This window comes from Malaclemys terrapin, chromosome 19 (genome assembly GCF_027887155.1).
Source record: "Malaclemys terrapin pileata isolate rMalTer1 chromosome 19, rMalTer1.hap1, whole genome shotgun sequence".
NCBI lineage: Eukaryota > Metazoa > Chordata > Testudines > Emydidae > Malaclemys > Malaclemys terrapin.
The window spans coordinates 18,328,226-18,342,363 of NC_071523.1; the positions used below are offsets into that span (position 1 = coordinate 18,328,226).

At 44.4% G+C, this 14,138-nt stretch overlaps 2 protein-coding genes across 5 annotated transcripts in view; one reads left to right on the top strand and one right to left on the bottom strand.

Moving 5' to 3' along the window:
• Positions 1-14,138, top strand: part of LOC128826163 (transcription factor HES-5-like) — a 57,539-nt gene that overhangs the window by 9,162 nt on the left and 34,239 nt on the right. The gene's annotated exons all lie outside the window — the stretch shown is intronic.
• LOC128826162 (transcription factor HES-5-like) lies at positions 8,304-10,851 on the bottom strand. Its single transcript, XM_054009302.1, has 3 exons — positions 10,355-10,851; positions 9,776-9,956; positions 8,304-9,525 (listed from the first exon to the last, which is right to left on the bottom strand). The coding sequence occupies exons 1-3, from the start codon at positions 10,418-10,420 to the stop codon at positions 9,257-9,259; spliced, it is 516 nt and encodes a 171-aa protein (XP_053865277.1). The 5' UTR covers positions 10,421-10,851; the 3' UTR covers positions 8,304-9,256.

Consider the following 14,138-nt stretch of genomic DNA (forward strand, 5'->3'; position numbering starts at 1 on the left):
TGAATTAATATTTCCTCACATGGTAATCTGAGATTAATAAAATCCCTAATTTAAGGCTGCCATATAAGTAGATTCGTATGTAATGTATATTGCATTTATTTCCACAAGGAAGACAAATATTAATTCTATAATCATTATCACCTCCGAATATGGTGGAAATCAGAGCGTCAAGGTGATTAGAATGGGATGCTACTGTACTTTAGCTGGAGTCAGCCTCTCCTCTCCTCCCAAATATTCACTGTTACATTTGAGCACCTGCAAAGCATCTTTGTGCATCAACATATCTTTATGTAAGTAGTCTATTCACTAGGTCAAATTCTTCCCTGTGGTATTGCCATCAGTGAAGTTACTCCAGGGATAAATTTGTCTGCCTCTATCTATCTTATCTATCTAATGTCCTTTGCACCACTTTTTTTAGTTTATCCAATGTAACGTCATTGTCTCATTTTCTTTAACTCTGCAACACATTTTAGGAGTCCATTTGAATAAAGAACACTTGGTCTGTTGGTTTCAGAGTACTTGTGGCACCTTAGAGACTAACAAATTTATTAGAGCATAAGCTTTCGTGGACTACAGCCCACTTCTTCGGATGCATATAGAGTGGAACATATATTGAGGAGATATATATACACACATACAGAGAGCATGAACAGGTGGGAGTTGTCTTACCAACTCTGAGAGGCCAATTAAGTAAGAGAAAAAAACTTTGCGGATACAGACTAACACGGCTGCTGCTCTGAAACCTGGTTTCAGAGTGGTAGCCCTGTTAGTCTGTATCAGAAAAACAATGAGGAGTCCTTGTGGCACCTTGGAGACTAACAAATTTATTTGGGCATAAGCTTTCGTGGACATCTAAGATATTTGCCCTTCTGGAAGAAAATAATTTCTATTGTCAACAATCTATCTTTAATAAAAGGTTAGTAACTAAAATGTTTGTCTTGTTTCCATCTGACAAACATGGCTATTTTTTGTTTAGTTTTGCTTTTTAAAGGGAAGCTGAAAGTTCAGTTTCTGTAGCAGTTTGCAAGCTCGTGCTCCAAGATCACCCATTGTGGGAGGGGTTTGTGGCTTTCAACTAGCAGTAACTGCAGGGGAAGCAGAGAATGTTATTTTGTGTGAGACTCACAAAAATGGTTATAAGTGGTTCCCCCCCCCCCCCCCCCGCTCTCCCTCCCCCGTTGTTAATGGAATGATAGATTGAAAGAAACAAATCACAACATGCACAAAAGACACTTGAATCTAGATTGTACTAATCAGGTAATTCCAATTTTTATAGATCTGCTAACTGCAGTGGTCTAATAATTACCCTCTTCTTTGTATGAAGCAATGGTGTAGCCGTGTTGATCCCAAGATATTAGATAGACAAGGTGGGTGAGGTAATATGTTTTATTGGACCAGCTTTTGAGCTTACACAGAGCTCTTCCTCAGGTCTGGGAAAGGTACTCAGAGTGTCATAGCTAAATACAAAGTAGAACAGATGTTTAGCATAAGTGGTTAACACACATTGGTCAAGGGACCAATTCTAGGCGAAGTGGCCATTAATACCTCTCCAGTCACAGGGAGGAAAGAAGGAGGAGGGAAAAAGCTGGGAGGGGTGGTTAATGAGTTATGGATTGTTGTAATAAACCATAAATCCAGTATCTCTAAACAGTCCATGATTTTAATGTCTAGCAAAGTTATTAATTTAAGCTCCCAGGCTCATCTTTTGGAGGTGTTGTGCAAGTTTCCTTTGAGGATGAGGACTGAAGTCAGATACAGAGTGATCACTGAGAAGTGTTCACCCACAGGTGATACGGTGTTTTTATCTTTTTCTGAGAGAGTTCATTCAAGAGTGTAGTGCTTGTCTTGTTTCACCCATATAGTTGCTATTGGGGGCATGTAATGCACTCTCTTCATTGTAATGCTGCCTGTAATATTTCATTGCTGTGAAATATGGACCAGATCTCGAGAGATGGACTGCAGCTGAGAACTTAAGCCATTGCACCTGAGACGTTCATTTTCTCAGTGGCCTTGTTCAATCATGAATCACGTTAACAGTCAATAGCAGCACTGTGAATATAGGACAGCTTCAAAACTATTATAAGAATCACCTAGGAGAATAGAGGGGCTGATCTATCTAGTTACGTTCATTATTTTGTATTGATTAAAAATTGGCACCAGAAATCAGTGATGTCACAAAGCCTGAGTCTCCTGTACACTATGGCCATGTGACCCCCACCTGCTGTAAGGCCAGGCCTTAGTGTAGATGAGAATCTGGCCCACAACATTTTATCAATCATAACGATCAAATGCATACAGGGATGGGTTTTTTTTTTTTTTTTTTTTTTTAAACTCCCATCTCATCCTGGGTGACTGTCCCCTTTCTCAGCACTCTCCCGCCCTTGGGGAGCATGGTGTTTATTATGCTGATCCTACAGCCCAGGGATACTCTTCTGACAAAGACCCTATTAACCTCAGAGTGTGGGCCTGAGTTTCTCAGAGTTTCCCACACTTTCTTCCCTATTTATGACATTCAAGGGGATCACAAAAGAAGCGTGCCTCACAACAGCCCCCATTAGTGACGCTCTTTGACTCCGCATTGTGATTACCAGCAATTCCTGTCCCAATAGACCATCTGGAGAGCTATTTTCCCAAGGAGCACATTGATCGATCAGTATTATCCAGGCCCTTTTAAAACTTGGGAATGTTATGCTCTTTGACACTAAATAGGTGGCTTGAGGATGGATTGTCAGCTAGATTTTAAGATATCTAAGGTACAGAAAAAGATAATCGTTCTTTTAAAACACACGCAATATCAATACCTTTCATGAAACAGGGTGACATGAAGTCAGGAAGTAGCATAAAATGCAAAAGAGGGTTATGTGAGTGTGATGCTGGATGCACAGCCCAGAAGAATGAACTTCTCTCTTTATCCACAGAGCAGGTACAACCCCGGCAGTGGAAATGCAGGCGGCGCTCTTCCTGATTTATACCAGGATGAGTGGAAGGCGATGCCTGTCTTACGGGCTTGATTCTGATCTCACACCAGTTTTTCACAGGTGTAATTTTTCTGACTTGTTCCTGATTTAAACCAGCGCAAGCGAGGTCAGACTCAGACCCAGCGGTCCCTAAACTCTTGTTGTTTTCAGAGTTTTTCTTTTCTGTTTTTCTGTCTGACTTCATCAGTTTAAACTCAATCAATGTGTGATGTTGCTCGGTGTGATTTTTAGCAAGGTTCTGTGGCGCAGTTTACTCCAAGTAGATGTATGTTAGCTGTATAAGATAGTTATACACATAATAGCAGTTTACTCTAAGGGCTTGTCTACACTACTGCACGGGGTCGATCTAAGATACGCAACTTCAGCTACATGAATAGCGTAGCTGAAGTTGACGTAATTAGATTTACTTACCACGGTGTCTTCACTGCGGTAAGTTGACAGCTGATGCTCTCCCATTGACTCCGCTTGCGCTTCTCGTTCTGGTGGAGTACCAGAGTTGACAGGAGAGCAATCAGTGGTCCATTTGCTGGGTCTACCCCTGCTGGATCGATTGCTGCCCGCCGATCCTGCGGGTAGTATAGACAAGCCCTAAGTAAATGTATAATAGCTAAGAGAAATGTAGGTGATTCTAGTCCTTGTCTCTATTGAGTACAGTTTGGATGGAAGTTGGCATGGGTAATTCTGATCTAACTAGAAGGAATATATGTCCCTAGTCTTCCTTTGTCATTTTCATTCATTAGAGTTGGTTGACTGATTAAAAAAAAAAAAAAGAGAGAGAGCACATACATGAATCTGATTGTCTGTCTGATATTTGGGGAAGGGGGTCACCCTACTTGTCATATATGTGACTTCCAGTAATTATAAAAATGTTTGCAAAATTTTCATATTTGTCCTGAAACGTGGCATTCTTAGTCACCATTCTCATGTTAAAAAAGTTTCATTCAGCCAATCTGGAAGCAGAAAATATGCCTTATGAACAATCAAATACTACAAACCGTGAATAGCCACAGGGAATAGTTTGCAATCAACTAGCTAAATAATGATAATTTCTAGCTCTTATATAGCAGTTTTTTTATCGTAGATTTGGAGTGGGTATGTATAATTATCTCCATTGTCCAAGACTGGGGCTCCGAGGTGCTGTTGCAGTCCAAATAATTAATAATAATAATTTTACAGATGGGGTAACTGAGGCACAGAGAGTGACTTTCTCATTCTCACACAGCAGGCCAGTGGATGAGCCAGGAACAGAACTCAGGTCTTCCAAGTGCTCACTCAGTGATCTCTCTGCATCATTACAGTTTGAAGAGTCTTCAATTTGAATTGTTTGGGGAATACTTATGAATAATTAATCTAGTCACACAAATCCGGATCAGCCTTCAATGAATCACAAAACCGGGGGGGGAAAGCTGAAATGTATTGAATTACTGCAGCCAGCTCCTGTGTTCATAGTAAAAGAATAACATGAAGGGTTCATGTAAGCACACTGAGGAAATGCAAAAGATTCTTCTATTGGCTGATTATATTTATGGAAAGGAACAAAAAAAGTAACAAACTTATTGCGGATTCCTTGCCAAAGCTAGGTGGTGACTGGCCAATCAGTGTTGTTTTTGGCAGGATTGATTCTGGCTAGTGCTTGGCTGGGAGACCATCTGAGAAAACCAGGTGTGCCCAGTTACATCTCTTTCATGGAATTACAGGGGAGATCAGCCAGTGGTGGGTCATCTAATCATCCATTCTCAATGCAAGATGATTCCCCACCATAGACCCTCATAAATGTACCACAGGACAGGAGCCAAACAGTAACTTTTAGAAATAATATTGTAAACTAGCATTTTTGACAATTATGTGCAGATTTAATTTCCTTGGGAATTGTAGACAGGGAAAGTAAAACCTCAGCATTCCCTGCTGAGCTTGCTAGGGAGTGGGATTTCATTGGAGGAGTGGCAAGTCTTACATGTGAGGGATAAGGGATGGGGTTTGAAAGTGACTGTAGAAAATGCTGTTTAGCTGTGTCACTGGGTGGCTGGCTCTAGAGAAACAAAGATAAGAGGGCCTAGAGAAGCAGAGGGGCTCTCTCTGCAGGGAAGAAGGAAGAGTGCAGGAAGGAAGTGCTGGGAGTTGCTGCCAGTGCTTAGTAAAAGTGTAGAAGACAGCCCACATCCTCAGGACAGGCGGACCGGTGGGTCCATCTTCAGGCTGGGATGTAGATGCTGTGGGTTTTTGTGTTTGGTGGTTTGACATTGGCAGGTATATCCTAGATGGGGAGGACTTCTGTTAAATGACTTAGCCAGAGGGCCAAGTCACTGCAGCAGCCAAACCAGGCTGCAGGGTTCTTTGAGATGCCCTGAGAAGGGGGAACTGATACTGTATTGTTCTAGAGACACCCTACGCCATAAGGGGACGCTCAGTGGGTGATGACCTCTAACGCTGGTTCAATCAGCAGGATTTGTCCTGTGAATCCCCTTTACTTAGAGCGGAGGATGGAGGAGAGGAAGCCAAAAAGCAGCAGTGGTTAAAATGGGTGTATGTGGTGTCAGCAGTAACTACTGCGGTTCCTGTTCCCGTTTTTAGAAGTGGACAGATGGCACAAGCCAATCCAGGAAGTTCTCCTGGGGAATTTAGAGGCAGCAGGAGGCACTGTTGTATCTGCAAAGACGTCTGGCAGTCTTGGAGGAGTAGCAACAGCAGCAGCACCTACTGGGGATCCTGCAAAAGAAAACATCCGTAGCCAGAGATATGGAGCCTAGAGATGGTATACTATGCCTGTGGGCAGCAGGGACACCTGAAGAGAGTTTGCTCCTATGTCACCATCGTTGAGATTGACTCTGGGAGGCGGAACACAAAGTTGCAGGCTGCAGAGAGGCTCCTGCAGGGAAAAGACCCCAGGCTGGAAGGCCTGGGAGTGGGTTAAAGACTAGCCCAAGTGGGGTGGAAGAACTCTTGTTTGTTTGTTTGGATGTTTGTTACATCAAAACCCAGGTGAGGGGGAAACTGAGGCAGGGTGCTACAGTGCCATCCTGCCCACAAGGTAGCTGGACCCATGACAAATTCTATAAAACATTTTTGTGAGAGAGTGAGTGTGGAAGGTGCTCAAGGCTGGCTTTGTGTTACCCAATAAAGTCATGCTTAGGGCGGCTTCTCCCTCCCATCCTCAAATCTCCTCCGTCTGTCTTCCTTCATTTTCCCTAACCTTCCCTAATCTCTGTCCCTGATGGCTGAGTGGAGGATGGACATAAAAGTTCTTCTAAGGTACCTATCTTCCCCCCTCCCTGCCCCGCCATTGCTGCACTATTTAAGCACCGCACGATTTATAATATATCTTATCCTCTGCACACCCAGGGGAGTCAGGTAGGTGCTATTAACTGATTTTATAGATGGAACTGAGACATAGAGACTGAGTGACTTGCCCAAGGTCACTCAGGAAATCTGTGGCAAATCAGAATTGACACCCTCCCCCCCCTCCCCCCCCCCGTCTCTCAAAGCCAGGGTAGTGCCTATGACTGTGGTGGACAACGCTGCTTCTGCTCGGGCACAGCGGAACTTTCTAACACAAGGGTGAAGCTCATCTTTGCGAGAGACGGAGCTTTCTCAGGGGCTGCTCTGAGTCTCTGGAACAAACTCCTGCAGGCACAAAAGACCATCACAAGCCTCCCCAACTTTCACTTCTCTGACCTGAAAGACACAGAGCAGCATGGGGATCCTCAAACCTTCAACCCCCCCGCCCAAACAAAACACCTCACGACAGACCCACTTCCACCCCATCCAGCGCTTTAGAGCGCAGATGAGAGAGAAAACAGCTAGCAGATTTTAGCCATGTCACTTAATACACAGCCATATATGCTATAGTGACGAGGTGGTACAGGAACCTCTAGAGACAAGTACAGAATAGAATGCTGCCTTTGTGCTTCTTTTCCAACTCCCGGGGAGTGAAATTGACAAGCCTTCTCTTCTAAAGCAAAGCACCTGTCAATTTTAATCCTCTGCCTGCTCTGGGGAACAGACATGGCTGGGGCAGCACTTAGGTAATGTGGCTACTGCACCCACATTTGTGGTTCACAAGAATCCTAGCACCCTGGATTTGTTTAGCTTGGGTCACCCAATTGGTGTGGTGGGGTTTTCAGGCTTTTGTAACCCCTCATTTAGGAGGGCACGCAGGATTTGTTTTCTATGTTGGGGTAGGGGGAGGGATCAAAGGGGACATGTTGTCACTGTCATATTTTTGGATCTCAACTAATAGGGTTTGTGTTAAATATTTTAAAGCTTGCTGGAGTGTGGCACTATTTCCTTGAGGCAAACAAGCCCAAGTTAAAAGTGTATGGTTAATACCTAATAACATCTAGCATTCATATAGCAATTGTCATTCAGAGATCGCAAAGTGCTTTAGAAAGGGTGGGACAACATTATCATCCCAGGTCTACAGATAGGGAAACTGAGGCACAGAGGTGAAGTGACTCGCCTGAGGTCACTCAGCAAATCAGTGGCAAAGCAGGGAGTAGTACCAAAATCTCTTCATTCCCAGCACTGTGCATGATCTTCCTGGACTAACAACGCTGAATTTCTGAGCCTTACTTGGATTCCTTAAAGAGGAGAGTGAGAGTGAAGTGCTTTTAGAAAACAAGAGAAAATAATCTGGAAAAGGAAATCCTTACCAGATTATATAGACTTGCAATTTTCCTTTTTTAAAGGAGGAAGGAGAAGCTTTGTGTTACCTGTGAGGACCAGCGTTCCGCTAATCAGGTTTCTGTGAACAGGAGTTGCTAACATCAAAACACCAAGTGACCCCGGAATTTTCTCCTATTAAAGGAAATGGGAATTTTGCCAGTGACTTTAATGGGAGCAGGTTTAGACCCTAAAGCAGAACAAGGAGCTGAATTCTTCATAGTTTATAAGGTGTTTTCCTTGTGCTGCAGGGGTGGGTAGCATGGAAGCATAGCACTCTGAACCCAGGGCTTGACAGATAAATTAACAGGGTTGGTGAGGGAGGGCAGCGAAATTTTTCATGATGTTTTATTTTTGAAGTCTGTGTGTGGTTTGTTAAGGAATCTTACACATCTGTCTATAGCATTTCAGTTCACCCTTAATACACATTAGGCCTTTGTGACTTTTATTTTTGGAGGCTTTTTCGTTTCTTTTTCGGCCAAATCCTGCTCCTCTTCCAACTAAAATCTATGTAGCTGCTTGCATGAGTGTTCACACTAGAGTTAGGGTTTGCAGCATTTACAAACAGCAACATCCCCACATAGCTTAATTCTGTATATAGACTAAAAAAGGGGTCTGGTCTATTTTAATCTGAGAGCAGCCGTGTTCATAAAGAGCACCCCGGCCCTAAGCAATCTGGCTTGATTCTGAAAAAATGTGTTTGCTCGATCTCCCAGGATCCCTTGCGACTCTCCTCCCACCCCACACACTTCAAGTCCTGATGTTCCCCACACGTTGTCCAATAAAATTCTATGTTTTAATGATTTCAAACAAAAGATCAATGAATTAAAAAAAACATTTTATTGACATTTACAGGGATGGAACCAATGTCACTTTCAACATCACATATGATGAACACGTGGTAACTTTATAAAAGCATGTTTAGCTCATCAGCACATTCAGTCAAGGACTGTAGAGTACACATTTCCCACCTCCCATCCCACTATTTAAGATACACAGCAGGTACTTCCTTTACAAAAGGCATCAATTATCCCTCCACTGAGATTAACCCATGCTGCATTTTAAGAGAATTTCTCCTACAGTCATTCGTTATCATAATAACTTGGCACAAGAGATTATACTAAAATAGTATAGGAACTTCAGAAGCATCAGTATTTCTGAATCAAATCTTTCACTCAGAAAGTAAAGGCTAGCCTCTCTTTATGATACAAATTACAGCCTCAGATGCCTCTCCTGTCTGAAGGGCAATGCCTAATATAGGGCCACAGCAGCTCCTGAATCAATGCCCATAGAAATCCATGAAGAGTCCAATTGACTTCAAAGGGCATTGGCGAGAGGACCTGATTGAGCTAAACTCTGATGGAAGCCAATGGGAGCTTTGCTCTGTAAAGTGCCAAAGGGCCTGGCCCGCTATTCAGCTAGGAGCCACCCATAAGGGCAGCATGTTTGCTGCAAGAGACAGACACCATCCTTCACTAGGAAGGGAAACTACTGCAGAGACATTTCTCATGACAAACAATAAAACCCCCTCCTGGAAATCAAAGTTTCCTACTTTAAAGAGGGACCTTAAATCAAAGATCCCTTTGGTTTTGCAGCACACACACACTCAAATGTCCAGTCTACCATGGTCTCCAGATGGCAGCAACCGCCACAGGGATGTTCTTCTGGGAAGGATGCTTCCTGGGTACCGGACATGGCAATGAAGGTGGGCTATGCATGGGAGGTGAGCACAGGTTGTCTGGAATTGTCTGAGCTTTGCAGAAATGCTTGATCAGCCGGGTCTGAGCTTCCTTCTTAGGCTCACAGTAGGAGAGGAAATGCAGAGCTTCCTTCAGGCACTGCAGGTAACCAGTGTTAAAATCCTGTTCTGGGCTATTCTGACTGACCACTGGAAAATAAATGGGAGAAAATCAACCTGTTAATGGTCTGTCCAAACTCTGAGCAGTGTAAATACATCTGAAGGGATCAACAGGAGAGGCCACTTCCCACAAATCCTTGCTCATGTGGATAGTCCTTATGCAAATTGTCCCTTGACTCCTGCAGGAGTCAGGTCTACTTGTGTGAGCAAAGATTTGTAGGAGTGGGCCTTCAGGGAAGCAGCATCTGTGAGTGAGTGATAAAGCATGCTGCATACTCACTTTGTGCCTGCAGCTGGCTCTGCTGTTTCAGGTAGCCGACGGCTACTTCCAGGATGTCGGCTTTCTCCAGCTTGGAGTTGGGCTGGTGTCTCTGGAACTCCTTCTCCAGCAGGAGTTTCAGCTGCTCGATGCTGCTGTTAATCCGGTCCCGGCGCATTTTCTCCACCACCGGCTTCCTCAGCTGTACAAGAGAAGGGCCAGGTTGTTAGGGATATGGGTGGATCCAATTTATTTACATAATCTCCATTGATTCCCATCCGCGTACATTAGGACAAATTTCTACTCAGTAGGAAGTCTATGGTCCTGCCGTGTCTGTCTGTCCGTCCATCTATCTTCCTCTTTTACCTCTATATGTCCATCTGCTATCTTTACACCAATCTTTGTTCTCGTTCTTTAAATCTTTTTTTTTTTTACTCTATCACTAATCTATCTCTTTATTCTTATTTTCAGTGATCTATTATCTCTCTCCGATGTTCCTGTATAAAATCAGTTAGGTAAACTGAAGTGTCAGATGCATTAGGAGTCCCACTGAATATAACCTAACACACACTTTCGAGTCCTGTCCATTGTTTAACTTACTTTATTCTTCTCTTTTGGCAGCAGTTTCTCCTCCACATGGGCCATGAAGCTGTTGCTGGGAGCCATTCTTATCCTTGCCAGTTAGGGCCACAGCTCTGTGGATCAGGGATTCCTGTGCTGAGCACAAGGCTGTGTGACAGCCTCTATTTATACCCAGAATGGCCAAGCTGATATGTGAGTCTCAGACTTGTTGATGTTTCCCACACTCGTTCAGCCAATCCGGGCACATGGTCAAACAATAGAGGAGGCATCTATTAGTGCATGGTACATTGATTATAAATGTCCCGGAGAGAATAACCTTCTGCCCAAACCAACTGGTGGAGTGTGCAGTGTGGCGCTGCAGGGCTGCACGAGGATCTGGGAAAGCATTGACCCTCCAGCTGGTTGTCTGGGATCAATTGCATTCCAGAGTCACAGCATGTGCCAGTCACATTCATACCGGGGATGGAGGCACACGTTTCAGGGAAGGCGGGAAAAGGAGGGGGCAGTGCCTTAAGGGTTAAAATAAAGAGTTCTGCGTCCATCTCTCTGCTCTTTCTGGAGAGAGCATTGAACACCCAGCCCCGTTATCACAGAGTTTACCTGCTGAGGGTGCTTGTTTGTAGAGTACTTGGGGTTTCTGCAGACGCAGTACTGACCAAATGGCAAAGTAAAATACCATCTTAGTGTAAAATGGCAGGCCCATTAGAAAAGCAGGACTTAAGTGCTGAGGCGATTCTAAGTGATGACTGCTGGATGGCTAGGTGGGGGTGTGTACGGGGTTGGATAGAGCTCATGGGAATGACTATGCGGGGGGGTGTATGGGGATGGATGGAGCCTGTGGGGATGGCTAGCAATATCGCCCTTTTTCACTGTAGAGTGATAACTCGGGTAGGCCGCCTGGGCCAGAGGATTAGGTTCCAGAGTAGAATCCATTAGACTCTGCCACTATCTTACTGTGTGACCTTTGGCAAGTCACTTCACCTCAGTTTCGTGGTCTGGAATAATAGTGCTTAGCTATCTTTGTAGAAGGGCATGGAGACAAATGGATGAGGAGTGTGTTCTCTTTTCTTTTCTTTTTTTGGCTGAAATCAGCAAGTGCAGAGGCACCTAAGAATTTTTTTAATTAAAATTTTAATTAATGTTTTTGAGCCTCAGAACTCTCTCTTTAGGTTCCGTTCACATTGGGGCAAATGTTCAGGTCAGTTCTGATTTTTATCCAATTGGATAAATTTAATCCCTGGGCATAAACTTAAAGGCAGCAGTGAAAATAGCATAGGGCCAGATCCTCAGTTGGCGTAAACTGGGATAGCCCCATGGACATATGATAGAGGGGTATATATGGAGATGGATTAAAGAGGGTTCCACATGGAGCTGATCTCAGTAGAGCTATGCTGATTGACACCAGCGGAGGATCTGCTCCATACTGTCTAAAGGATAGGAGCTCTTCTTTCTCTACAAACGATGGGCATGGAACATGGAGGCAAGGCCGATGAATAGAGAAACAGAACTGTTTCTAGTTGTGGGAACTCAGCAATGGTTAAAGAAAGCCGGGGACTGTTGCCTATGTGGAAAACCCTGAAGTAAAGCCTGAATTTAATAGGCATTTGTCAGGAAGGGAAGTCCGGGAAATAGCCAGCTTCATGGTTTTCATTGTATAGACCTGAATGGGCTTAGTTCTTTGTTAGGGACAGATGCTGTCCTCAGAGCCTTTTATTCCCTGTGTTCTGGGAAAGCCAGGAGATAGGTCATCTCATGAACATTTTGATCCAGCCAAAGGATTAAAACATTAGATAAGACGCAGCCCAGCACCACTGGCTTTTGCCAGCTCTAATAAGATGCTGCCCTTTTCCTTGCATCATTTCACCGCCCTGTCTCCAAAAGGCCAGGTCTCATGTCATCTTTCCCAAAACGCTGGAGTGATGGCAAGGGACCTTGAAGCTAGAGTCTGACAGGTAGTCGTTGTACCAAGCTGGTTAAAGAGACTCTTCAGTGTCAAAGAGCATCTTTTTCCCAACTTCTGAGAGGCAGCCCTGACCTTTATTGCTGTATTATAACTGCTAGCCAGATGGTCTTTTGGGAGTTGGATTTTTTCCCTTGAATTCATTCAGGCTCAGGCACCGTCACTAATGTTGCAAGTAGTCGCAAGGCACACGTCTATTGTCCAAACAAGAAATGTTATCAATAGGGGGAAAGTGTGGGAAACTCAGAGAAATTCAAACCCACACAGCTTGGTGCTAATAACTCCTTTGTGGAGCCTGCACTTCTGTCAATGCACTGTGAATTCACGTGATTTTTCTCTGGGCGTCACTAAAGTGCTTGGATGGCCATGTGGGTCGGAGCGTCTCGGAGATCCTTGTTTACCAAGGAAAGGGACAATATGGGGGGCATGGTGCAGAGTTACGCCAGTCTCTGGTTTACGCACAGGGCTGGGATTCAGAAAATCTAGGCTTTGCCACTGACTCCTCTGTGACCTTGGCCTAGTCCATAGATGCCGTTCTGCCTTGGTTTACCCTCCATGAAATGGGAATATGGTACTGACTTTCCTCTGAGGGGTCCTGTGCTTCTACCCGCAAGCCTCAGTGTTGAACCCATCTTTGCAGTGCCTCCAGTGTGCCTTTCCTGCCTCTAGGGCAGATGCAGCAGGTGAGGGGGCAGGTGAGACAAGCTGAATATTGGACCCAAAGGAGGATGACCGTGTGAGCAGAGTCTGTAGGGAAAGCACTTCTCTGGAGATAGAAATGCCTTGAGTGGCTTCTTCCTCCTACCCATGAGGGTTACAGCTGGCAAATTATCTTCTTCCCCCGTAGGGGAGTCTGGCAGAGACCTCTCCTGCCTAATACCTGTGCCATGCTCACCTTGGCACTGCAGCTGGATGGGTGGTAAAAACCTTGCAGAACCTGCTTAGACTGCACTCCTGAAAGGGCATTTGCTTATACTTTAGGCCAGCCCTGTGTTAGCATCATTGTAGCAAACTCACTTAACTGACTAATGCTCTAAGCTTCCTAGATTTTTAGAACGACAGGGTCAAATCTCAGCAGGTTCAACTCAGCTCTTCATCTTCCTGGGTAGATAAACTGAGTTCCATACTCTACTCTGCGTGAGGGTCTCTTGGATGAGACCTGCGGGGGGAAAATCATTCCTGTGTACCGTGCATGACCATTAACAATCCTGTGGCACTTTCTATATGGGTAGCAGTTTAAACTGGTGTTGTTGGACAAAATCCACTCTGCTTCAGTGTGCTGCTGCCCCCCACTCCAGAGATGGTGTTATTTTAGTGGTTGTGTACTAGCAGATAGATTCTGAAGTGCTGTAGGGTGAAAGATGCTATATAAGACCTGCTCCTGTGGTCCTTAGGTAAAACTCCTCATTCTGGGCCAGATTCTGCCACTTTCACTCATGTTGAGTAGTGCTTCACCCCACAAATAGACCAGTGGAGCCACGTAGTATAAGTGTGGCCAAATCTGCCCCTTTCCAAGAAAAGGACATGCTGATCGGGCCCATTATGTATAATTAATTATTACTATGCCATTATCTGGATGACTCCTCCTCTCACCTTCCCAATGCAGGACGCAGGTACAGGCTTTTTTAATGCTTACAAAAAAAAAAAAAAAAAAAAGAGGAAGACCTTTTGTAATGCAGCTATAAACCATTCTCCCTGTAAGTTTAACCTTCGGTTTCTTATTGGATCCAGCATTCTGAAACACTCATTCTTAGGTGCTTAAGAGAAGGCAAGCAGGTTTTGATCACTGGGGAACACAAAACGTATGATCCAACCTGATCTGCGTTTCCAAGGTAGTTAGAG